The following is a 27,598-nucleotide window of genomic DNA, read 5'->3' on the forward strand; positions in this document are numbered from 1 at the left end:
TTGACATATAGGTATAAACTCTGGTAAATAGGAGAAAGGCTCAAAAACTGAATAAGTCACATGATGAAAGCACATAGAAAAGAAACTATCAAATGTAAAACATGTAATTCCTGGTTCAGCAACAATCCTCTGTGGAGTAGGGATTATATAGAGGGATAATACATTAATGTGATGAGGGATGATATGGTAATCGTATGTATTAATTATCTTATTTAGATTGCCTCAAAATGTTACATTATATTAAATCAATCTAAAAAGTCATATTATAGAAGAGGGATGGAATAAGCCAGCTCCTTATTTCTGAATAGGTAAATAAACTTAATGACACCATTACGTTACATAATTATGCCTTAATTTATATCAATAAAGATCTGATAATGCAGGATTCTGTTGAACTATCTGTGCTTTTTTAATAGTGCTTCTGCCAAGAAAACCTGAAGATTGCTTATTCCTAGAGTTAAATTAAAAGACTATGGTTTACATAGTTTGTGTTAATTTAAAAATGCAAATCATTAAACTATTTGGCTGGTGTAAAGTGTTATCAGCTTCCTTTTTTCCTATTTTAGGTACTTTCTCATTCTGTAATACAAATACTCAAAAAACTGGACAGCTATTAAGTGTAACCCCAACACCATTAAACATTCAGGAGCTTTGAAGTTTTTAGAAGAACATTAATATTTCAGAGTATGTTGTTTCTAATCTCTAACCCAGTCATATAAAATACTTACTTTGGGCCACCTTCACCTGTGATCAACTCAGCTGCAACAGAAACAAATATATTTGTTCTTATTTTATTTTGAACTACTGTCCTCTTTATTTAGGGGGAAATTGGAGCAACTTTTTTTATTAATCAGATGTCTGACCTCTGGATAATTGTGCTAAGTGCAGAGTTAAACCGCAAGCTCGCAGGTGCATTAACCAACCACTTGTAATGGCTGGTAGTTTAACTTGCGCCCGTAAAAGGACAAATTTGTCCCTTTATGAGCATGCGTTAAAATAGCGCTCCCCTTGTAATCTAGCCCTAAATATTATAAATATAACAATCTTGCATGGTGACTATCAACTTTAAAAAGCTGGTATGACAAGATGAAATTATAGATTTTTTATTAAATAGACTGAAATGATTATTTTAAAATGTGATTAGGCATTTAATTAATTTTACTCTTTCAAATTGTATTGGTTTGTTAATTTTCATTAGAGGCTGTGCTTTGCTAATTTAAATAATATTTTTACGGTGTAATAGAGGCCCTGATGGTGAATTTATGGAACCAATGGAGAAGTGGCAAGAAAAAGTTTTCGAACCACTACTCTAAACTAACTTTTAATAAATGTGCAGATTTTTAAGAATTAGTTTACCTACCCCACAAAAGGACAATGTATCTTAGTGGTATTAGGTACAAAACGACTGTAAGAAGGCAGAAGGCAATTATAGTCAGCCAAGTTAAAAACGGGACGGTCCAGTTGAATGTGCTGCAAGAAAAAATGAATAAGTCACAGTTATAGCAGTATGATCATTTATTCATGACTTTTTGAAACTAGAAGAGAAACTGCAGAGACAAATTATGCTACATACACTGTATACCCTCACAACATTATAGGGCACGGAATTTAAAATTAGACAGAACATACAAACTTTCCAATTTACTTCTATTTTCTAATGTCTTCTTTCTCTTATTATATGCTTTGTTGAAACATGACTCCTTTACATACAGAGATAGGCTCAGGAAAGTGCACATGTTTTGAGCAGAATGCAGGAGCAGTGTGTGAAGCAATGTTATACAAGCAACCTATAGAGGGAGCTTTAGCGTACGTGAGCTTCAGTCACTCTTCAGTAAAACTCTATTGTAAATGTATTTGGAAAGCTAGAAGCACTGGTTAATAAAGACACCTGTTTGAGCTCAAACTGAGAGTGCAACTGTCTATGTATAGAAGACATACAAACAGTGTGTGTGAGTATTACTAATGGAACACAGAGCTTTGGGTGTTTTCTGCAGTCAACTAGCATTGCCTGGTGCAGCCTCTTTACACACACTACTGCCACATAGGGCTCAAGACACATGCACACGCCTGAGCCCATGTTACTATGCCTTCCTAGAAAAGGAATACGTGTCAACCAGGGAGAGAAACTAACTGTAATTTTCATTTTTTAAAGGGACATGAAACCTAATTTTTTTCTTTCCTGATTCTGATAGAGCATGGGATTTGAAACAACTTTATAATTTATTTATATCATCAGATTTTCCTTCTCTTGCAGCCAGACTGCTCACACAACAGGCTATTTAGGTTGACATTGCGTGTGTGTAATAAAACATGCTTCTATTAAACAAATAAAAGAAGATATTTTCATATAAATACAGCTAATAATAGATGTTGCACAGGAGTATAGTATTACAAGACTGACCACTTAGTGAATGGATTGGGACTAGAGAGTGGTTCCCATTCTGTAACTTGTTGGTCTCAACATTATTAGTGTATTTTGGTCCCCTAGTCAATGTTTATATCTTGCCATAATACATGGGTGTTATATAGATTGTGACAAGTAATTCAGCTCAGTACTTTTATTTTTTTGTAATTTTTTTTTAATTAAAGCAAAATTATTTTATGTATTATTTTAGTAAATCATATGCAAGTTAAATATGTTGTTCTAATTCAAACTACTTTATTTTGAAAAACATATTTAAAAATCTTTCAATAGTAGTTAATAGTGTTATTGCATCTACTTGACTGTATAATTGTACTAGGCGATAATCCTGCCCAGAGGGCAGTCTATGTTTAAAAAATAGAAACCCCCAAACTAAAGTTACAAAAAAAATAAAAAATGCTAAATTACAGAAAAAATTAAACAAAGCTATCCAAAATAAAAAATTTAAACCTAAACTAATACCCCTATAAAAATAAAAATTCCCCCACAAAATAAAAACACCCCCTAATCTAATACTAAACTACCAATAGCCCTTAAAAGGGCCTTTTGTAGGTGTATTGCCCTAAGTTAAACTGCTCTTTTACTTAAAAAATTACCAATTACCCCTAACAGTAAAACCCCCCACCCAACCTACCTCCCCAAAATAAAAAAAACCTAACACTCAAAAAACCTAAGCTATCTATTGCTCCAAAAGGGGCATTTGTATGGGCATTGCCCTTAAAAGGGCTTTCAGCTCTTTTACTTCCCTTAAAAGGGCAATTAGCTCTTTTACATTTCATTAAATCCCTAATCTTAAAAATAAAAAAAAAATCCTAAAACTAAGCCCCAGATAGGTACTCACCGTTCCTAAAGTCCAGCGGTAAAGATCTTCTTCCAGGCGGGTCCATCATCTTCTATCTTCATCCGGAGCGAAGGCGGCACGGAGCGGAGGTGTGGAGCAGTCTTCCCTGATGCGCGTATCCGGAGCAGCGTTCCTCAGCGGCGGTTCTCAGTGGTGGTCCTCAGCGGCGGTCTTCAGAGATGGCCATCCTCAGTGGTGTGGATGCTCCTCTCCGGCGTACACTGAAAACTAAATGCAAGGTACCACTTTTAGTTTGGGGTAACTTGCATTCCTATTCGCTTAAATTTTGAAATCAGCCAATAGGATTAGGATTTAAACATTTCAGCCAATAGGAATGCAAGGTACCCAAATAAATATGGGGTACCTTGCATTCAATCTTCAGTGTGCGACGGATGATCGCATGAAGAGGAGCCTACACGCCACTAAGGACCGCCGCCATTGAAGACCGCCGCTGAGAACCGCCACTGAGGACCACTGCTGAGGATCCGTGCATTGGGAAAGCCAGCTCCGCACCTCCGCTCGGCGCCTCCAACGCTCCGGTAGAAGATGATGGAGCCGTCTGGAAGAAGACCTTCTTCGCCGGATTTTTAAGATTAGGAATTTAATGGACTGTAAAAGAGCTGATTGCCCTTTTAAGGGCAGTAAAATAGCTGAATGCCCTTTTAAGGGAAATACCCATACAAATGCCCATTTAGGGGCAATGGGTAGTTTAAGTTTTTTTATTTGGGGGTTTTGGTGTGTGTGAGGTTTTTCACTGTCAGGAGGGACTTCTTTGAAATGTAAGAGCTGTTTAACTTAGGGCAATGCCCTATAAAAGGCAATTTTAAGGGCTATTGGTTGTTTAGTTTAAATTAGGGAGATTTTTTTTTTTTTCATAGGGATTAATTTTTTTTTTTTTTTTTTTGATAATTTTGTTTATTTTTTTCTGTAATTTTAGAAATTTTTTTGTAATTTAATGTTAGGTTTTATTTAAGTGTAACTTAGTATTGGGGTTAACTTAGGGGGTGTTAGGTTAGGGGGCTTAGTAATTAAATTAGTTAGTGTTGTGGGGGCTTGGCGGTTTAGGAGTTAATAGGTTAATTAGGTTTATTGCGATGTGGGGGTCTGGCAGTTTAGGGATTAATAGGTTAATTAGGTTTATTGTGATGTGGGGGGTTGGCGTTTTAGGAGTTAATAGGTTAATTCGGTTTATTGTGATGTGGTGGTTTGTCAGTTTAGGGTTTAATAGGTTAATTAGGTTTATTGCGATGTGGGGGGTTGGCGGTTTAGGGGTTAATATTTGAATTATGTTATTTGCAGATTAGGGGTTTATTACTTTATTATTTTGTGATGTTGGCGGTTTCAGTTTGTTAATACTTCGTGTGGGAGGTTAGTTTTTTTTGTTATACATTGTGCGATTCTTTCACCACCCTGCCATTTTCGGAATCCACCGGGCGTGCGCAGCTAACATTCCTTTGAGGATGCGTGTGCAACTGGCGACACCGACGGACGTGTTACAAATGCGATTATAGTATAGATAAACATGCACTACATTAGTTCACGTGTCTGTCTTTGGTGCTTGCATTCAAATGTTAACAAATTCAAAATGAAGTGCGTACTTACTTCTTTATCCTCTCTCCAATGGAGGCCACTTCATCTAGAACATTCTGTACACTGACACACACCTCCTGGATGGCATAGAGTTTGTTCATAAATCCTTTCTTTTCACTGTCCTACAAAGTAATGTTATAGAGGTGATTAGGAGAGGCATCTGTAGTCATGTGCATGAGCTGTGTAATTTATAACGAGGATTTGGCCCTTCCAGTGCAGTATTAGGGCAGTTTTAATTTTGTTTAATAGAATCAGCACCTAACTATAGGAAGGAGGGATAGCAGGACAGAACTCCAAATAAGAGCAAACAGCAGAATGATTCACGGTCAAGTAACAAATAGTTTCTAGTTTAAGATGCATTAAACACAAACATTTTCAAATATGCAAAGGGTAGCAGCCTAAATCTACAGGGATCTCATGATCTGCAGGACTAATTAGACCACAGCACACATTCGACTAGATTACAAGTGTTGCGGTACGGATTTTAACGCTGAAAAATTAGCCATTCCAGCGTAATGGCCAGGAACGCATATTACAAGTCGTGTTGGTATAGCAATACCGCAAGCATTTTAGCCTGTAACGCAACGTCCATTCCAAACTCAAAAAATTATGTTTTTGCGTGGGATTTTCATAGCGCCCGTATTACAGGTTGTGCGTTCTGGCTAAAATACTTGCGTTACAGCCTATACCGTCACGATCCATACCGCCATCTGAGAGCAGTAGTTATGGATTTTGTGTAACCTATTAACCCCTAAACCGACACCCTTCTGCATTGCAAATTATATAATAAACTTATTTACTCCTTATCTGCCGCCCACCGACATCACCAACACTATTTAAATATATTAACCCCTAAACCGTCACTCCTCGACATCGCCGCCACTAAATAAACATATTAATGCTTAAACTGCCAGCCCCCCCCCCACATCGCAAAACACTAAATTAATCCATCCATCTCCATCCAGGCGGCGAGAAGTCTTCCATCGCGGGGGCGTCTTCTATCTTCAAATCATAGGATTTTAGTAGCTCTAATCCTATTGGCTGTTTTGAACAGCCAATAGGATTTCAGAAGCTCTCATCCTATTGGCTGATTTGAATTTGAAGAATCAAATCAGCCAATAGGAATGCAAGGTACGACATTTTGAAACGGCTACCTTGCATTCAACTTCAGTGTATGGCAGTGACCGTATGAAGAGGACACTCCATGCAGGATGTCTTCACCGTCCAGGATGGCTCCGCTCCACGCCACGGGATTAAGATAGAAGACGCCACCGCAATGGATGAAGGTGTCGCCACCTGGATGAAGACTTCTCGTCACCTGGATGGAGATGGATGTCCGGACTTCAGGAACTGTGAGTAAATTTTATGGGGTTAATGTTAGGTATTTGTTTAAATGTTTTGGGTGGGGTTTTTTTTTAAATTGGGTTTTTTGGGCACTTGTAAAAGAGCTGAATGCCCTTTTAAGGGCAGTAAAATAGCTAAATGCCCTTTTAAGGGCAATGCCCATAAAAATGCCCCTTTAGGGGCAATGGGTATTTTAGGATTTTTTAGAGCTAGGTTTTTTTATTTTGGGGGGTTGATTGGGTGGGGGGTTTACTGTTGGGGGACTTTGTATTTTTTCTAGGTAAAAGAGCTGTTGAACTTAGGGCAATGCCCTACAAAAGGTCCTTTTAAGGGCTATTGGTAGTTTATTGTAGGCTAAGGGGTGTTTTTATTTTGGGGGGCTTTTTATTTTTATAGGGCTATTATTAGATTAGGTGTAATTGTTTTTATTTTTGATAATTTAGTTTATTATTTTTTGTAATCTTGGTGTTTTTTATTTTTCGTAATTTAGTGTTTATTATTTTTTGTAATTTTAGATTTTTTTATTTTTTTCGTAGAGTATTTTAGATTTTTTAATTGGTAGTTTTTTTTAATTTTATTAGAATAGTTATGTAGTTAGGTTATTTTATAGTTTAAATTTAGGATTTTTTTTTATTTCACAGGTAAGTTTTTATTTATTTTAAGATAGTTATATTGTAATTTTAATTTAAAGTTAGGGGGGTGTTAGGTTTAGGGATTAATAGTTTAATTTAGTGTTTTGTGATGTGGGGGGGCTGGCAGTTTAGAGGTTAATAGGTTTATTTAGTGACGGCGATGGTGGAGGCCGAAGGTTTAGGGGTTAATATATGTAAATAGTGTTGGCAATGTGGGGGGCCAGAGGTTTAAGGGTAATAGGTTTATTTAGTGGCGGCAAAGTGGGAGGCCGGAGGTTTAGGGGTTAATCATTTTATTTAGTGTTGGCGATGTCGGGGACAGGCGTATTAGGGGTTAATAACTTTATTTAGCGTCAGCGATGTCGGGGGCAGCAGATTAGGGGTGTTTAGACTAGGGGTTTATGTTAGGGTGTTAGGTTTAAACGTAACTTTTTTCCCCCATAGACATCAATGGGGTTGCGTTACAGAGATTTTTTCATTCGGCACTTCAGATATGTGTGATATGTGCAGTATGGAGCTTAACACCACCATATCACATGTACAAGGAGGTTTTTCAGTAACTCGTAATTGCAGCGATATGGAGAGTGAAATAATGCAACTTTTTTGGCATTAGTTTCGCACCCTGTTTAGCGCAAAACTCGTAATCTAGGTGATTTGGACTAAGATGCACAAGGATCTAGCGGTTCCTTGATTACTGTTATAAAGTAAGCTTTACTCTAATTTGCAAGGTGTTTGTCTGTGTTTTCTATGGGTGACACTACCCAAGAGTCACTTTTATGCGTACAGGGTGCACATCATACTTTCTGCAGCTGATAAGTGCTGTAATACAATTGAACCTTAAAAGGACATTAAACACCTGCTGCTTTTGCTTAAAAAGTTTCATGTCCCTAGAGAGGAAAAAAAAACATTATATATCCGGCAAATGCTGCAAATCAATAGAACATTTAGGCAATCTTCAGCATTTTGAAAACCTTTTTTGCTTTTTTGACCTCTCTAGAGAACAAATAACTTTTTTTTTTACACAAAAGCAAAACTTTGTTTATTCACCCACAGATAAACAAACTGTCTGATATTATTCCCTACCTGTAACTTTTAAAGTAACATAAATCACATTTGGAATTTCCCACAAAATGCTTAAAGGGACAGTAAAGTCATAATTAGACATTCATGGTTTAGACAGAGCATACGATTTTAAACAAATTTCCAATTTACTTATATTATTTGCTTCGTTCTCGAGTTATCCTTTGCTGAAAGGTTTATTTTGGAAAGCTCAGGAGCAGCAAATAACCTAAGTTCTAGCTGCTAATTGGTGGTTGCATATATATATACTGATTGTCATTGTCTCACCCATGTGTTCAGTTAGAGACCAGTAGTAAATTGTTGCTCCTTCAACAAATGATACCAAGAGAACTAAGCAAATTTGAAAATAGAAGTAAACCGGAAAGATGTTTAAAATTGTATGTTCTACCTAAATCATGAAAGAAAAATTTTGGATTTCATGTCCGATTTATCGGTTTAAACCTAAAAAAAAACCCCAGCTCTTAATTATACTTTTATTACTTATTTTGCTGCCTTTTCCAGTTAAATCTGAAAATGATGTCATGAGAATTGGAAGTGCAAACTCCAGATTTCAGAAGCCTCACCCTATTACGAGCTGGATTACGAGTGGCGCACTAACTGTAGTGGGCAATTAATATGGAGTATTTTGCAGCTCTTTGCACTGCACACAACGGAAATAGCGTGCCTATTATGAGCTGAAAGTAAATGCGTTTGCTTGAGTGCAATCAAATTTAACGCATGTCTGGTGTCCGCAACTTCAGATATCTGGTTAACTGTTATGCAAGACAAAAACCTGGCGAACGCGAAAAGCCTCCGTCTAGCGATCTAAATGCACAAGCGGGAGCACTAAACAGCGCTCCACTCGTAATCTAGCCCTATAGAGGTATTCGGGGGGGGGGGGGGGGGGTGAAAGCAAACCACCTTGGCTCTTTATATATAAGCATACTATACAGTATGTACAAAAAGCAGATATCTCTGCTGCACGTTTTTTGTTTTTTTTGCTCCACCTCCCAGAAATATTTTGCGGTTGCCTATACCCTGCTTCATTTTTCATAGTGAATATTGATCAGTGCAGCAGTTCACTTAAATGTGTCAGTATGAGGCCTCAGCAGAAGAGATTAGAAGTTTTTAAAATGATACTGCCAATTAATTAAAACTTGTATGGGGTTATTAAATGTATTTCACCTTTAGATTTAAGAGAGAAAAATGGAAAATAAATGGTAAGTATAAAATCTCAACAAATGAAATACAAAGGGCTCAAGATTAATGTAAAATTCAGTTAAATCACTTGTAAATATCTTTATTATGACTCATATTTCTATCTCTTTTTAAGCACCATCCATATTATAGTATTTACTGGAAAGCGTTTTCATTTAATTCAGTATTATGAAGAGCATCCTTCTTTCTGTTTTAAAAAAAAAAAGATGGTGTGTTAACTGTAATGAGTCACTCTACTGACTGAGTTTTATATCCAGATTAATAAGAATATTAATAATACGGATTTATTATAGGTCAGCTTTCACGTCCTGGCGTTAGTTTTTTCTTTGCTTAGGATAATGAAAGCGCTCAGTTGCCTATCTCTTTATAGATTTCCCAGAACCACATAACCAAGAATTACAGGTTTTACACGTCCTAAAAGTTGCATTGAACTTGCAAATTTCCACTAAGCAATGCAAAACAGTCCAGGAAAGAGGACGACTCAGCTTTGTTTAAAGTAATTCCACATGTCCCAAAAGTCATTGGCTGTTTTCTATTTCCTGCTGAAAGACATGCAGTAAAAATAATCTTTGCTAGGGAAATGATGTGTACATTTTTCCCAGCATTGAACTGTGTTATCAAATAGACCCCATGAAGCCGCATCAGCAAAAAAAATAACCTCTATTATCAATTCTTCATACATTTCTGGTATTTCCTTTGCAAACAAAAAGATGGGCTGTGACTGGATCCAATTTAATTATTTATATGACTCAAAATTCCAGGTGCAGCAATCAGGCAAAACACTACTAATAACTTTATCCTTATTTTTACATATCTGAACACACACATAGATAAAATAATATCTTTATTTTTCTGTAGCCAAGGAATACTATACAGTAGAGTGGGGACCAAGCAAGTGCGTGGGCTTTTGTCAAACTCTCCTTGTGTAAGTAGCCACTTCTAAGAATCCTAAAGTATTGCAAATGGTGTTAATCAGGCAGTTTTTGGTAGATAGTAACTACTTTGTATGAAGCTATACTCGGCACATTGGATATGGATATATAAGTTATGTTGTATTTGCAAATATAATGTTGATTAGACCAATGGAAATACTGTTTCATATATATGTATGTCTGCGTGTGTGCGTGCGCGCACGTGCTCATAGAAATTATCACTATAATTTACTAGTCATGAGGGAGAAGGTTACTAGTCCACTCAACATTAAAAATAGGAACAAAGTACTACAATTTCCTATTTGCCCAGGACTAGTGAGAATTTCCAACTCTGTGTATGTGTGTTTATATATAAATATATATTAACTGTTGAATATAGCTAGAAAGTTATTTTCATTTAATATTTTCCTTAAAGGACCACTCAATGTAGTAGAATTGAATAATTAACAAGTGCATAATAAAAAGACAATTATTTAACACCTACTCTGAATTTAAAAAAAAGAAGTAGATTTTTTTCTGTCAATTTTATTTTCTCTCTCATTTTTCGGCCCCCTGTATCATGTGACGGCCATCAGCCAATCACAGACTAGTACGTATACCCTGTGAGCTTCTGCACATGCTCAGTAGGATCTTGTTCCCCAGAAAGTGTGAATATAAAAAGACTGTGCCAAATTTGATAATGGAAGTCAACTGGAAAGTGTCTTAAAACGACATGCTCTTTCTGAATCATAAAAGTTCTATTTGACTTGAGTGTCCCTTTAATATAAGATTAAAGAAATGAGCAATCATTATTATGATTCACACACATTAATCATGCTGTACATGCACAGAAAGCACATGCACTTGGATATATAGATAGGGTGTCCCTATTCTTTGAGCTACTCATATACTAAGGAACAATGAAGTATAAAAAGTATACACCTCGACTTCCATGATATCAGGTTGCAGAAACAGCACCAGCAATGACTTTTAATTATCCGTAATATCAACTTGAATGCAGAAACAACTCAAGTTTATTCTACAACCTTACTTGTCAAATATTGCATATCAAGTACTACTGTAACCACTGTAATAACTTTATTGTACACCTTTGTTATTGAAAAACTTTACACCTCAAACCTTCTAAAAGCTGCCATTATACATAACAGGAAATATTTTAGTTAAAGGGATGTAAAACCCGAAAATTTTCATATAGAGCATACAGTTTTAAACATCTTTCCAAATTATTATTATCAATTTTGCTTAATTCTATTGGTATACTTTGTTGAAGGAGCAGCAATGTAATACTGGGAGCTCACTGAACTCATTGGTAAGCCAATAAAAAGAGAAATATAAATACAGCCACCAACAAAGGATACCAAGAGAACAAATTAAATAACTGAAGTAAAATGGAAAGATGATTTAAATTAAATGCTCTATCTGAATCATGAAGGAAAAATTGGGTTTAAGAGTACATTTTTCTCTTCTAGTCCTAGTTCAGGACTAGTGGACTATATCACCAGCCCAGGGATAGGAACGGACCAAGGCTGTGGCGGACATTTCTTTCATGTAATTAGCAAGAGTCCATGAGCTAGTGACGTATGGGATATACATTCCTACCAGGAGGGGCAAAGTTTCCCAAACCTCAAAATGCCTACAAATACACCCCTCACCACACCCACAATTCAGTTTTACAAACTTTGCCTCCGATGGAGGTGGTGAAGTAAGTTTGTGCTAGATTCTACGTTGATATGCGCTCCGCACCAAGTTGGAGCCCGGTTTTCCTCTCAGCGTGCAGTGAATGTCAGAGGGATGTGAGGAGAGTATTGCCTATTTGAATGCAGTGATCTCCTTCTACGGGGTCTATTTCATAGGTTCTCTGTTATCGGTCGTAGAGATTCATCTCTTACCTCCCTTTTCAGATCGACGATATACTCTTATATATACCATTACCTCTGCTGATTCTCGTTTCAGTACTGGTTTGGCTTTCTACAAACATGTAGATGAGTGTCCTGGGGTAAGTAAATCTTATTTTCTGTGACACTCTAAGCTATGGTTGGGCACTTTGTTTATAAAGTTCTAAATATATGTATTCAAACATTTATTTGCCTTGACTCAGAATGTTCAACTTTCCTTATTTTTCAGACAGTCAGTTTCATATTTGGGATAATGCACTTGAATTAATCATTTTTTTCTTACCTTCAAAAATTTGACTCTTTTTTCCCTGTGGGCTGTTAGGCTCGCGGGGGCTGAAAATGCTTCATTTTATTGCGTCATTCTTGGCGCGGATTTTTTTGGTGCAAAAAATTATTTTCCGTTTCCGGCGTCATACGTGTCGCCGGAAGTTGCGTCATTTTTTGACGTTATTTTGCGCCAAAAATGTCGGCGTTCCGGATGTGGCGTTATTTTTGGCGCCAAAAGCATTTAGGCGCCAAATAATGTGGGCGTCTGATTTGGCGCTAAAAAATATGGGCGTCGCTTTTGTCTCCACATTATTTCAGTCTCTTTTTTTCTTTGCTTCTGGTTGCTAGAAGCTTGTTCTTTGGCATTTTTTCCCATTCCTGAAACTGTCATTTAAGGAATTTGAATAATTTTGCTTTATATGTTGTTTTTTCTCTTACATATTGCAAGATGTCTCACGTTGCATCTGAGTCAGAAGATACTACAGAAAAATCGCTGTCTAGTGCTGGATCTACCAAAGCTAAGTGTATCTGCTGTAAACTTTTGGTAGCTATTCCTCCGGCTGTTGTTTGTATTAATTGTCATGACAAACTTGTTAATGCAGATAATATTTCCTTTAGTAAAGTACCATTGCCTGTTGCAGTTCCTTCAACATCTAAGGTGCAGAATGTTCCTGATAACATAAGAGATTTTGTTTCTGAATCCATAAAGAAGGCTATGTCTGTTATTTCTCCTTCTAGTAAACGTAAAAAATCTTTTAAAACTTCTCTCCCTACAGATGAATTTTTAAATGAACATCATCATTCTGATTCTGATGACTCTTCTGGTTCAGAGGATTCTGTCTCAGAGATTGATGCTGATAAATCTTCATATTTATTTAAAATGGAATTTATTCGTTCTTTACTTAAAGAAGTACTAATTGCTTTAGAAATAGAGGATTCTGGTCCTCTTGATACTAATTCTAAACGTTTAGATAAGGTATTTAAATCTCCTGTGGTTATTCCAGAAGTTTTTCCTGTTCCTAATGCTATTTCTGCAGTAATTTCCAAAGAATGGGATAAATTGGGTAATTCATTTACTCCTTCTAAACGTTTTAAGCAATTATATCCTGTGCCGTCTGACAGATTAGAATTTTGGGACAAAATCCCTAAAGTTGATGGGGCTATTTCTACCCTTGCTAAACGTACTACTATTCCTACGTCAGATGGTACTTCGTTTAAGGATCCTTTAGATAGGAAAATTGAATCCTTTCTAAGAAAAGCTTATCTGTGTTCAGGTAATCTTCTTAGACCTGCTATATCATTGGCTGATGTTGCTGCAGCTTCAACTTTTTGGTTGGAAACTTTAGCGCAACAAGTAACAGATCATGATTCTCATGATATTATTATTCTTCTTCAGCATGCTAATAATTTTATCTGTGATGCCATTTTTGATATTATCAGAGTTGATGTCAGGTTTATGTCTCTAGCTATTTTATCTAGAAGGGCTTTATGGCTTAAGACTTGGAATGCTGATATGGCTTCTAAATCAACTCTACTTTCCATTTCTTTCCAGGGTAACAAATTATTTGGTTCTCAGTTGGATTCTATTATCTCAACTGTTACTGGTGGGAAAGGAACTTTTTTACCACAGGATAAAAAATCTAAGGGTAAAAACAGGGCTAATAATCGTTTTCGTTCCTTTCGTTTCAACAAAGAACAAAAGCCTAATCCTTCATCCTCAGGAGCAGTTTCAGTTTGGAAACCATCTCCAGTCTGGAATAAATCCAAGCCTGCTAGAAAGGCAAAGCCTGCTTCTAAGTCCACATGAAGGTGCGGCCCTCATTCCAGCTCAGCTGGTAGGGGGCAGGTTACGTTTTTTCAAAGAAATTTGGATCAATTCTGTTCACAATCTTTGGATTCAGAACATTGTTTCAGAAGGGTACAGAATTGGTTTCAAGATGAGACCTCCTGCAAAGAGATTTTTTCTTTCCCGTGTCCCAGTAAATCCAGTGAAAGCTCAAGCATTTCTGAATTGTGTTTCAGATCTAGAGTTGGCTGGAGTAATTATGCCAGTTCCAGTTCCGGAACAGGGGATGGGGTTTTATTCAAATCTCTTCATTGTACCAAAGAAGGAGAATTCCTTCAGACCAGTTCTGGATCTAAAAATATTGAATCGTTATGTAAGGATACCAACGTTCAAGATGGTAACTGTAAGGACTATCTTGCCTTTTGTTCAGCAAGGGCATTATATGTCCACAATAGATTTACAGGATGCATATCTGCATATTCCGATTCATCCAGATCATTATCAGTTCCTGAGATTCTCTTTTCTGGACAAGCATTACCAGTTTGTGGCTCTGCCGTTTGGCCTAGCTACAGCTCCAAGAATTTTTACAAAGGTTCTCGGTGCCCTTCTGTCTGTAATCAGAGAACAGGGTATTGTGGTATTTCCTTATTTGGACGATATCTTGGTACTTGCTCAGTCTTTACATTTAGCAGAATCTCATACGAATCGACTTGTGTTGTTTCTTCAAGATCATGGTTGGAGGATCAATTTACCAAAAAGTTCATTGATTCCTCAGACAAGGGTAACTTTTCTGGGTTTCCAGATAGATTCAGTGTCCATGACTCTGTCTTTAACAGAAAAGAGACGTCTAAAATTGATTTCAGCTTGTCGAAACCTTCAGTCACAATCATTCCCTTCGGTAGCCTTATGCATGGAAATTCTAGGTCTTATGACTGCTGCATCGGACGCGATCCCCTTTGCTCGTTTTCACATGCGACCTCTTCAGCTCTGTATGCTGAATCAATGGTGCAAGGATTACACAAAGATATCTCAATTAATATCTTTAAAACCGATTGTTCGACACTCTCTAACGTGGTGGACAGATCACCATCGTTTAATTCAGGGGGCTTCTTTTGTGCTTCCGACCTGGACTGTAATTTCAACAGATGCAAGTCTCACAGGTTGGGGAGCTGTGTGGGGATCTCTGACGGCACAAGGAGTTTGGGAATCTCAGGAGGTGAGATTACCGATCAATATTTTGGAACTCCGTGCAATTTTCAGAGCTCTTCAGTTTTGGCCTCTTCTGAAGAGAGAATCGTTCATTTGTTTTCAGACAGACAATGTCACAACTGTGGCATACATCAATCATCAAGGAGGGACTCACAGTCCTCTGGCTATGAAAGAAGTATCTCGAATTTTGGTTTGGGCGGAATCCAGCTCCTGTCTAATCTCTGCGGTTCATATCCCAGGTATAGACAATTGGGAAGCGGATTATCTCAGTCGCCAAACGTTGCATCCGGGCGAATGGTCTCTTCACCCAGAGGTATTTCTTCAGATTGTTCAAATGTGGGAACTTCCAGAAATAGATCTGATGGCGTCTCATCTAAACAAGAAACTTCCCAGGTATCTGTCCAGATCCCGGGATCCTCAGGCGGAGGCAGTGGATGCATTATCACTTCCTTGGAAGTATCATCCTGCTTATATCTTTCCGCCTCTAGTTCTTCTTCCAAGAGTAATCTCCAAGATTCTGAAGGAATGCTCGTCTGTTCTGCTGGTAGCTCCGGCATGGCCTCACAGGTTTTGGTATGCGGATCTTGTCCGGATGGCCTCTTGCCAACCGTGGACTCTTCCGTTAAGACCAGACCTTCTGTCACAAGGTCCTTTTTTTCCATCAGGATCTGAAATCCTTAAATTTAAAGGTATGGAGATTGAACGCTTGATTCTTGGTCAAAGAGGTTTCTCTGACTCTGTGATTAATACTATGTTACAGGCTCGTAAATCTGTATCTAGAGAGATATATTATAGAGTCTGGAAAACATATTTCTTGGTGTCTTTCTCATCATTTTTCTTGGCATTCTTTTAGAATACCGAGAATTTTACAGTTTCTTCAGGATGGTTTAGATAAGGGTTTGTCCGCAAGTTCCTTGAAAGGTCAAATCTCTGCTATTTCTGTTCTTTTTCACAGAAAGATTGCTATTCTTCCTGATATTCATTGTTTTGTACAAGCTTTGGTTCGTATAAAACCTGTCATTAAGTCAATTTCTCCTCCTTGGAGTTTGAATTTGGTTCTGGGAGCTCTTCAAGCTCCTCCGTTTGAACCTATGCATTCATTGGACATTAAATTACTTTCTTGGAAAGTTTTGTTCCTTTTGGCCATCTCTTCTGCCAGAAGAGTTTCTGAATTATCTGCTCTTTCTTGTGAGTCTCCTTTTCTGATTTTTCATCAGGATAAGGCGGTGTTGCGAACTTCTTTTGAATTTTTACCTAAAGTTGTGAATTCCAACAACATTAGTAGAGAAATTGTGGTTCCTTCATTATGTCCTAATCCTAAGAATTCTAAGGAGAAATCGTTGCATTCTTTGGATGTTGTTAGAGCTTTGAAATATTATGTTGAAGCTACTAAGTCTTTCCGAAAGACTTCTAGTCTATTTGTTATTTTTTCCGGTGCTAGAAAGGGCCAGAAAGCTTCTGCCATTTCTTTGGCATCTTGGTTAAAATCTTTAATTCATCTTGCTTATGTTGAGTCGGGTAAAACTCCGCCTCAGAGGATTACAGCTCATTCTACTAGGTCATTTTCTACTTCCTGGGCGTTTAGGAATGAAGCTTCGGTTGATCAGATTTGCAAAGCAGCAACTTGGTCCTCTTTGCATACTTTTACTAAATTCTACCATTTTGATGTATTTTCTTCTTCTGAAGCAGTTTTTGGTAGAAAAGTACTTCAGGCAGTGGTTTCAGTTTGAATCTTCTGCTTATGTTTTTCATTAAACTTTATTTTGGGTGTGGATTATTTTCAGCAGGAATTGGCTGTCTTTATTTTATCCCTCCCTCTCTAGTGACTCTTGTGTGGAAAGATCCACATCTTGGGTAATCTTTATCCCATACGTCACTAGCTCATGGACTCTTGCTAATTACATGAAAGAAAACATAATTTATGTAAGAACTTACCTGATAAATTCATTTCTTTCATATTAGCAAGAGTCCATGAGGCCCACCCTTTTTTGTGGTGGTTATGATTTTGTATAAAGCACAATTATTCCAATTCCTTATTTTATATGCTTTCGCACTTTTTTATCACCCCACTTCTTGGCTATTCGTTAAACTGAATTGTGGGTGTGGTGAGGGGTGTATTTGTAGGCATTTTGAGGTTTGGGAAACTTTGCCCCTCCTGGTAGGAATGTATATCCCATACGTCACTAGCTCATGGACTCTTGCTAATATGAAAGAAATGAATTTATCAGGTAAGTTCTTACATAAATTATGTTTTTTCAAAGTGCAGACGTTAGTGAAGGACACCAAGGTACATTTCAAATTAAAAACATCAAAAAACAAATGAGAGGGTAGTGGATACATGGTGGAATAGCCATCCAGCAGAAGTGGTAGAGACAGTGAAGTAGTATAAACATGCATGGGATAGGCATAAGGTTATGCTAGATATAAGATAAGGCCAGGACCTAATGAAAGTATTCAGAAAATTGGGCAGACTAGATAGGCCGAATGGTTCCTATCTGCCGACATATTCTATGTTTCTATAAGTCAGGAGAGCGACACTTTGCTGTCAAATGGGCTGCACGTTGGACGCCACTGGTCTAGTTCCACAAGTACAAATTAGTCATCTAATCAAACAAGTTTAAAATAACATTTATATAAAGACTGCTTGTGGTATTACCTTTTAATGAGAGTCTGCAACTCCTGACCAAACCAACCTACCTTGATGTTAATTGCATGATCATCATAGTTGGTTACTTACTTGGTTTAAGTAAGGTTTGTCAGAGTAGGCAGCGGTCTTCTACACACAGACACCAGCACCACGCTGCCGCACAGATCAAGGAATTGGGATGGATCACGACTCATGGTTAGTTGACTGAAGGCAGCTTCCTGCCTCCCCGACTTTCCCGCTACTAACCGTGGCGCCGCTTGGGTCAAGGAGGTGTGAGGACCAGCATTCATCTCTCCTACTCCTCCCTCCCCTCCGCAAAACGGGTGGTGGACACAGCAAGAGCCAGTCATGGACACCAGTGTCCGTGTACGGACACCTTGCCTATCCCTGCACCAGCCTACTGTCCGTGTTACAAGCACATTCCAGTCACCCCAGGGCATAATCATAGGGGAGCATTCTGTGGTAATGATGTATTCAAGGGAGGTTAAATCCTGTTGATGGAATACAGAGCAAACAACAATAACAAGGCTCTATGTCCTGATATCCTCAGCAGTTTTTTTGTGTGCCACTAAAGAGTCTCTGACATGTTGCCTGATACATTTCCATAGAAAAGCTAGGAAGGCAGATGAAAATGTCACAGTTGATTCATTTGGGCTGATTTATTAAATGTCTGGTGGATGCTGTAGGCATTTATCATTGCACAAGTAGTTCTAGTGAACTGCTTGTGCAATGCCGCCCACTGCAGATTTGCAGCCAATTAGGGGGGTTTCAATCTACCCAATCCTATGAGATTGGGCAAATTGATGTTTGTGCATTTTCTGTGGATGTCTGTGAGGGTGTGTGCATGTGTTTGTCTTTGTGTATTTTCTCTGGATGCCTCTGTGAGGGTGGGTGTGTATGTCTGTGTTTTCTGTGGATGTCTCTGTGAGGGTGTGTGTGTGTATGTATGTCTGTGTTTTCTGTGGATGTCTCTGTGAGGGTGTGTATTTTCTGTGGGTGTCTCTGTGAGGGTGTGTGTATGTCTTTGTGTGTTTTCTGTCGATGTCTCAGTGAGGGTGTGTATGCATGTCTTTATGTGTTTTCTGTGGGTGTCTCTGTGTGTGTGTGTGTATGTCTTTGTGTGTTTTCTGAGGCTGTATCTGTTGGTGTTTCCTTGGGTGTATGTGCAAGTTTGAGTTTGTGTGTGGGTGTCCATTGTCTGTTCCTTTTTAGGACATTTTGACCTTACTACTGATTATTCACATATTTCTACAGACTTTGAGACTTATGAGACCTTTCCGGAAGTCACCAATCGACCATTTAACCTTTAAATTATTGTTTAGGCAGTTCAGGGCCCTTCCTTTCAGCCACTGCATGCTGTTATCATTTAGTTGGCATCTTCCTTTACAAAAAGATAATCAGAACTCCATATTTTGTTTTCTAAATCTCCTTTTTTTTTTTTTTTACAAAACTGTAGTTTACCTCATTACCTGTCAGGGCAATGTAAACAAGTGCTAAGTGTCTGTTTAGGTGTCTGTGTCTGAGTTTCTTTGCGTGTTTGCTAAAGTGTCTGTATGTGAATCCTTATGTGTGAGTGTGTATGTGTGTGTTTCAGTGTATTAATGTATGTCTGTGTGTGTGTATGTTACTACCTTTACAACATTTCCAAGTTTAAATAGACAATTAAGAATAAAGTGCATATACGTTTTAGTCACTTGGTCAAAAATTGCACATGTCAAAGGAGGGGGGGGGGGGAGGGGGCCTGATCAATGGTTAAGTCAGATGCCCCAAAATTTCTAGTGGCGGCCCTGACTATACTGCATATTACTGGCAAGCACTGTTTATCAATTACTGGCAACAGGAAGGTTTAATCACTGTCTTCTATACTGCTGGCAGAAGGGATGTTATATTCTGCTATCTGGTGACTAATGAGTTATAAGAAAAAGATTTGGCAGTCCTGGGGCCTAGGATGGTAATCACAGAATACCTGGCAGGTTGTAACCTTTTGGGGCCTTTCTATCAAGATCCGAATGGAGCTTGATGCCCCGTGTTTCTGGCGAGCCTGCAGGCTCACCAGAAACAGCAGTTATGAAGCAGCAGTCACAAAGACTGCCGCTCCATCTCCGCAATTCAACCCGATCGAGTACGATCGGGTTGATTGACACCCCCTGCTAGCAGTCGACTGGCCGCGAGTCTGTAGGGGGCGGAGTTGCACCAGCAGCTCTTGTGAGCTGCTGGTGCAATGCTGAATACGGAGAGCGTATTGCTCTCCGTATTCAGCGAGGTCTGGCGGACCTGATCCGCACTGTTGGATCAGGTCCGCCAGACTTTGATAAATTGGGGCCTTTATGTTATACCAGGTAATTGCCTGGTGCTCATTTAGATTTATTCATTACTGACAAAACAAACAAACATGGAAGGTGTTGCATCTAATAAATCAGGGCTCGACAAATACCAGACAGAAGGGCACTAGGGTGCCTAAAATATACCCTGGTAATATGCCCTTTAATCCTGGCATGGTGATTAGGGAAAGGATCTGGGGTATAGATTATTTTCTTTACCGGCATAGTAACTTGTTCTAACTTGCATAAGCCACAACAGACAGGCACAGCATACATGGATCACTATAATTTGGAATGGGCAAGGTAGTTAAATTACTTCTTCTGCATGCATTCTCAGCAGTCAATAGGGTTAAATCACATCTGCATGTGCATTATAGGATATCAATAGGTTAAATCACTGTAGGTATGTGCTACACAACAATGCTTTAACTATTTCATTGTCACTGTTTCTGGCAATCGAGGGTATACATAATTTCCACATGTGTCCTCTAGGCAATAAAGGGGTTAAATTAAGCAGTGCATGTAAATGGTAGTCCATGAATTAAATGCCAGTTATGTTTGTCTTGCTATCCATCAAGTGCAGTAGCAGACCTACTCAGGGGGCCCTGGTGCACTATTTTATTTATTAATTTGTGCCCCCCCCCAATGGTAACTCAGTATTAAGCAATAGCAGTAATATACATGCTGCTCTGTATAATGATTTTGAGGATAGATAGATAGATGGGCCTGCAAATGGCACTAATAAAATGCTCCCCTGCATTAGGATTGTACATATTCTGTACATGCCTATGTACAGACTGGCTGATATGGGCGCCCCAGCGCTTAGACCCTGGTGCCACCGCACCTGCTGCACCAATGGTAGTTCTACCCCAGATCAATTGGTTTTATAAGTGCTTCATGCTGTTACAGGCACAACAAATGATTTATGTGTGTTATTAGTAACTAAATGGCTAAGCCTCTGTATGTGGGTTATTGCCAACCCCCAGGTTAAATAACCATGGGCCAGATTACAAGTGACACGTTAAATGATAGCAAGGGACGCATTAAGCAGTATCGATAGACTACGCTAACATTAGCGTGCAACTTGATATTATAAGTCCATGGTAAACCACATTTACTAGAGACAGGTTAGCGCGGCCGACATCACTCTAGTGCGACCATGCCAAATAGTGCTGATATTGCAAGTTGTAAGTTATAGATTGCCCTCGAGAGCAAGCCGAAACTGCGGTAGAATATTTAGTGAGAACTAAAAAAAAAGTTTTTCACAAAACACATCAAAAACATATTAAAATAAACTTTTACACTCATATATACACTTTTTAATAAAAAAAATATATAAATTATAAAATAGCCATAAGGTGATTAGGGCAAACTGTCTGCAGCCATAGTAGAGGTTAAATCTCGACAAAGCCAACATATTACTACAGTAGGAGAGGTTATTAACCGTTTCTTATAAAACCCTTCAGTGGTCATATATTGGTGCTCTTCTTTTTTTGAATAGCCATAAATTAAATATACTCTATTGTCTTGGCCGCTGGCAACAGAGCAAGAATCCAGTGTAAACATACTGATATATACGGGGGAAAACAAAGTAGATTAGGTACTTAAAGTGTAGCTCTTTAGCTGGCAAATAATAAGCAACTTTTCACAGACATAGATAGTCTTAAATCATTTGACAACTTAACACTAGATAGAAATAAATGTAATTGGCTCTAGACCCTTAAAGGTGTAAAGAAAACGCTTTACTGGCAAGACTGTACCACAATATACTATACTTCATATATATTATAGAGTCAATAAATGTTAATTACAGCAAACACCACAGCAAAATATGCTAAGAACAAAGATAAGGCTAAGCCATTAATGCCCAATATTGTAGATAAAGGTGGAGAATATGAGCTTTCAGAGTTCAAAAAATGGTGCCGAATTATCAAGCTCCGAATGGTCGGCATTCATCGATGTCTGTTGGACATGATAGGCTGAGCGGATCATGTCAGACAGACCGATGATAAATTCGCCCCTAAGAGTTGTCATAGAAAAGTCCTTCTCTCAAATAGATTCTCTACCAGCATCTTATCTATACCATAATGGCACTAATGGCATTATCATAATATAAGAAATCTAAATAGCTATATTATAGGCCCCTTTTAACATAGCCCAAAATACAACATTGCGGGATTATAGGAGAAAAATAAATTTGCATCTCAAAAACTACAGACATCTTTAACTCAAGCATTATGAAATAAGTTTAAGTACAAAGGGCATCTGGTTAAGGATATAACATAGTAAACATTAGCTGCTAAAATCTAATATTCATGCTGATATATTCTAAACTAACAGTGCAATAAAGATCACTTGAATCAGATTTAGGTGAATTCTGAATAATACCCCACAATATGTAGGTCATAATGATAATACAACTTACAGAATAGAGGCATAACAAGCACTCAACAAGAAAACATTGGGTTTCAATTATAAAAAAAACCCAAGTTCTGCTTCCACCTAGAAGCAGTTTTAAATATGAATCCCCCACAATCTGCAGAATCGCAAGGATATTTAAGCCATGGGGCACAGTTGAACCGCCACTGTCACTATTATATTTCAAAGGTGTCAGTGTCTGTAGATGAGGCTCTTCAATCTTTAGGAAGCTTTTACCAATGTGGCCTCCAAATGTATCGCTGTCACTGCATCTTGGTTCCATTCAAATCTAGTGATGTACATGATGCCTGCAGCATCCTGAAAATACAAGTACTAACTGTCGCCCTGTGTCCCACTGGAGCCACCTCCGCAGATGATATCGTCCTCTCCAGACAATGGTCCCACTGCTCTCGACTATGGATGACAAGGCTGTAGTAAGGGTAACAAGACTGGGGCTCTAAAGCACAGCTGTCCTCACCTAGTACAATGATGTGGCCCGCGATAGTATCCTCCATGAAAGCAGTGGCGAGGAAAGGGCTAAACGCCCCTACAAGCATCTACATGAAATTAGTGTTGTAATCATCCAGCATTCTAAGTTCAGTCAAAATTCCAATAGAAGCCTCAATGGTCAACAGGTTTATATGGTGGGGGTTATAAACTAACTGCTTTAATATAAATCACAACAGAGTCCAAAGCAAAAAGTAAAATAAATCCAAGTTCACTGAAAAAATGTATTAAAACAAAACTGTGATCGGAAACAAAAAAAGCCATGGTACACAGGACCGATATAGCTCACATTATACACGTTTCGGATCCTGCCTTTCTCAATGACCTTCAGCTAGATTACGAGTTTTGCGTTATGAGTGAAAAAGCATTGCTATTACAAGTCTTGTAGGTATAGGTGTACCGCACACCTTTTTGGCCCTCACGCAATGTCAGTACCGCACTTTTAAAAAAGTCCTTTTTCAATGGGACTCCCATAGCGCCGGTATTACGAGTTTTGCTGTGAGACCAAAAAGTGAGCGGTACAGCCTAAAATGACAAGATCCGTACCGCCATCTAAAGTCAGCAGTTATGAGTTTTACGCTACAAAGCTGTAGCATAAAACTCATAACTAAAGTGTTACAAAGTACACTAACACCCAAAAACTACCTATTAACCCCTAAACCGAGGCCCACCCACATCGCAAATACTAAAATAAAATTAATAACCCCTAATCTTCCGCTCCGGACAACGCCACAACTTAAAAAATGTATTAACCCCTATTCCGCCGCTCCCCATCATCGCCACTATAATAAACCTATTAACCCATAATGCCCTCCCGCATTGTAAACACTATTTAAAGCTTGCAATAATAAACCTATTAACCACTAAACCGCAAGCCCCCCACAAAGAAATATACTAAAATAAACTATTAACCCCTAAACCTCTGGCATCCCACATCACTACATAAATATATTAACCCCTAAACCTAACCCTAACGTAACCCTAAGACTAAGTCTAACCCTAACACCCCCCAACTTAAATATAATTAAAATAAATCTAAAAACTAAATACTTACCTACAAAATAAAACCTGAGCTAGTTACAAAATAAATAATAGTTACATTGTAGCTAGCTTAGGTTTTATTTTTATTTCACAGGTAATAGTGTTTATATTTTTTGTAATGTAGATAATTGTATTATATTAATTTAATTTATTTTATTTTATTTTATTGTAATGTTAGGTTTTAGTGTAAGGCAGGTTAGGTTTTATTTTACAGGTAACTTTGTATTTATTTTAACTAGGTAGTTAGTAAATAGTTAATAACTATTTACTAACTAGTCTAACTAGTTAAAATAAATACAAACTTACCTGTGAAATAAAAATAAAACCTTAGCTAGCTACAATATAACTATTATTTATTTTGTAGCTAGCTTAGGTTTTATTTTTATTTCACAAGTAATAGTGTTTATATTTTTTGTAATGTAGATAATTGTATTTTATTAATTTAATTTATTTTATTGTATTGTTAGGTTTTAGTGTAAGGCAGGTTAGGTTTTTTTTTACAGGTAACTTTGTATTTACTTTTACTAGGTAGTTAGTAAATAGTTAATAACTATTTACTAACTAGTCTTCCTAGTTAAAATAAATTCAAACTTACCTGTGAAATAAAAATAAAACCTTAGCTAGCTACAATATAACTATTATTTATTTTGTAGCTAGTTTAGGTTTATTTTATAGGTAAGTATTTAGTTTTAAATAGGAATTATTTAGGTAATAATTGTAAGTTTAATTTAGATTTATTTTAATTATATTAGGGTGGTTAGGGTTAGACTTAGGCTTAGGGTTACGTTAGGGTTATGCTAAGGTTTAGGGGTTAATATATTTATTTAGTGTTAGTGATGTGGGAGGCCAGAGGTTTAGGGGTTAATAACTTTAGTATTGTGGCGGCGACATTGGGGGCGGCAGATTAGGGGTTAGTAACTGTAATGTAGGTGGCGGTGATATCGGGAGCGGCAGATTAGGGGTTAATAAGTGTATTTAGGTGGCGGCGATGTTAGGGGTAGCAGATTAGGGGTTAATAAGTGTATTTAGGTGGTGGCGATATCGGGAGCGGCAGATTAGGGGTTAATAACATTATGTAGGTGGCGGTGATGTCGGGGGCGGCAGATTAGGGGTGTTTAGATGTGGTTTTATGTTAGGGTGTTAGGTTTAAACATAACTTTTTCTTTTCCTATAGACATTAATGGGGCTGCGTTACGGAGCTCCTTTTTTTCCGCGATCGCAGGTGTCAGGCTATTTTTTTGCCGGCTCTCCCCATTGATGTCTAATCATGCACGAGCAAAACACCTCTTATATTTGGGTGAGATATGGAGCTCAACGCCACCATATCGCCCACGCAAGCCAGGTTTTTAAAAACCTGTAATAGCGGCGCTATAGGAAAGTGAATTAACGATTATTTTGTGGTGCTAGTTAATTTCCCTATAGCGTTGAAAACTCGTAATCTAGCTGAATGTTAACTAACTGCTTTACCGTGATTCTGGGAAGGGGGTGTTGAAGTCTTGTAGAAGGCCACCACCAAAGCTTCAACGGCCCAGACCACTGTGCAAGTAGATTAAGTGCAGAAATGTTGGTATCATTTGTTTCAGCAAAACATTATTAGGTCAAAAATGCCACTTTTAGGGTCAGATGTTATAAGTCCCTTCAAACAATCAGCAGCTTATCAGCTCACATCTTGCAGCTCCTTGTATTGTGACCTTCCATGATCGCTGCCCAGGAACATTGTTAACGTGTTTTACTGTGTTTTGAATAGAAATTCCTATGTTCTTCACTTAGAAATTAGTTTTTTTTATTTTTAAATATATAAAATCTCTCTCTCTCTCTCTCTCTATATATATATATATATATATATATATATATATATAGATATATTCATATAGATATATAGATAAAGATATATTTTTTTACAAAAAATAATCATGTATATAAATATCTGTTTAAAAATAAAAAGAACATTTTCTTGTAAGTGAGGAACATTGTAAAGTATTTCTAATGCACGTTCGGCTTTAACACAGTTGGTTTAGTGTAGTGTTGGGTTACCAAATGAGCGATAACTTAGAGATTTCTTCAGCGTTTGAGCGTCGCGATACCCAGTAAGTTAGTGTGCCAGAGTCTTTCGCTCACGTGCTGCTTTTTTCTTTTAACTTCTAATACATACGTTAATCCAACTGGAAATCTGTCCCCATGTGAGATTTTACTGCCAACAATGAGGTTAAAACTTTGTATCTAGAAAAACTTTTGTATCTAGAAAAACTATATATAGCCCCTTAATGACTACGAGTTACCCTGTACGTCGCTGGTCATTAAGTGATTGTGTTTCTCTAGTAGCGAGTGCAAGACCGCACTATTAGAGCCTCCCAGCAGCGAGACTGCGCTATTGAAAGCGGCACCCCCATAGAAAGACATTAAGGGGATAAACTATGTACTTATTTAGCAGAAACTAACAACCACAATAATCACATAAAGTACACGTGATTACTTAGTTCATTTTCAATAAAGTTTAGCATCATTTTGTATTTTTGTTTTTAATTTACACTGATTCTGCTTATCATATACTTTTCATTAAACTCTTCACCAAAAATATTTAAATTCATTAGAAAAAAAAACAGTTTGCAAAGTTTTTAACTTTTTTAGTTCTATTGCTTTAAAATCCATTAGAACCATTCACCTAGATTACAAGTAGATCCAAGCCATCTTGGATGACGTCACTTAAAGGTACCTTCATTCGTCGTTAGTCCGTCGGATGAAGAGGATGCTCCATGTCGGATGTCTTGAAGATGGAGCCGCTCCGCGTCGGATGAATGAAGATAGAAGATGCCGTCTGGATGAAGACTTCTGCCCGTCTAGAGGACCACTTCGCCCGGCTTGGATGAAGACTTCTCCCGGCTTCGTTGAGGATGGATGTCGGATCTTCAGAACAGTATGTCGATCTTCAGGGGGTTAGTGTTAGGTTTTTTTAAGGGTGTATTGGGTGGGTTTTATTTTTTGGTTAGGGACTTTGGGCCGCATTAGAGCTAACTGCCCTTTTAAGGGCAATGCCCATCGAAATGCCCTTTTCATGTCAATGGGGAGCTTCGGTTTATTTAGTTAGGCTTTTATTTGGGGGGTTGGTTGTGTGGGTGGTGGGTTTTACTGTTGGGGGGGTTGTTTGTATTTTTTTTTTACAGGTAAAAGAGCTGATTACTTTGGGGCAATGCCCCGCAAAAGGCCCTTTTAAGGGCTATTGGTAGTTTAGGCTAGGGTTTTTTTTATTTTGGGGGGGCTTTTTTTATTTTGATAGGGCTATTAGATTAGGTGTAATTAGTTTAAATATCTTGTAATTTGTTTATTATTTTCTGTAATTTAGTGTTTTTTTTTTACTTTAGCTAATTTAATTTAATTTAGGTAATTGTATTTAATTTAGTTAATTTATTTAATTGTAGTGTAGTGTTAGGTGTTATCGTAAATTAGGTTAGGTTTTATTTTACAGGTACTT

At 37.8% G+C, this 27,598-nt stretch overlaps 1 protein-coding gene across 1 annotated transcript in view; it reads right to left on the reverse strand.

Moving 5' to 3' along the window:
- Positions 1-27,598, reverse strand: part of MCTP1 (multiple C2 and transmembrane domain containing 1) — a 1,142,062-nt gene that overhangs the window by 17,189 nt on the left and 1,097,275 nt on the right. Inside the window, exons 18-19 of the mRNA XM_053701494.1 lie at positions 4,866-4,975; positions 1,361-1,470 (exon numbers count right to left, since the gene is read on the reverse strand). Coding sequence (XP_053557469.1) covers positions 1,361-1,470; positions 4,866-4,975 — 220 coding nt within the window. The remainder of the gene's footprint in view (positions 1-1,360; positions 1,471-4,865; positions 4,976-27,598) is intronic.

Source organism: Bombina bombina, chromosome 2, assembly GCF_027579735.1.
Source record: "Bombina bombina isolate aBomBom1 chromosome 2, aBomBom1.pri, whole genome shotgun sequence".
NCBI lineage: Eukaryota > Metazoa > Chordata > Amphibia > Anura > Bombinatoridae > Bombina > Bombina bombina.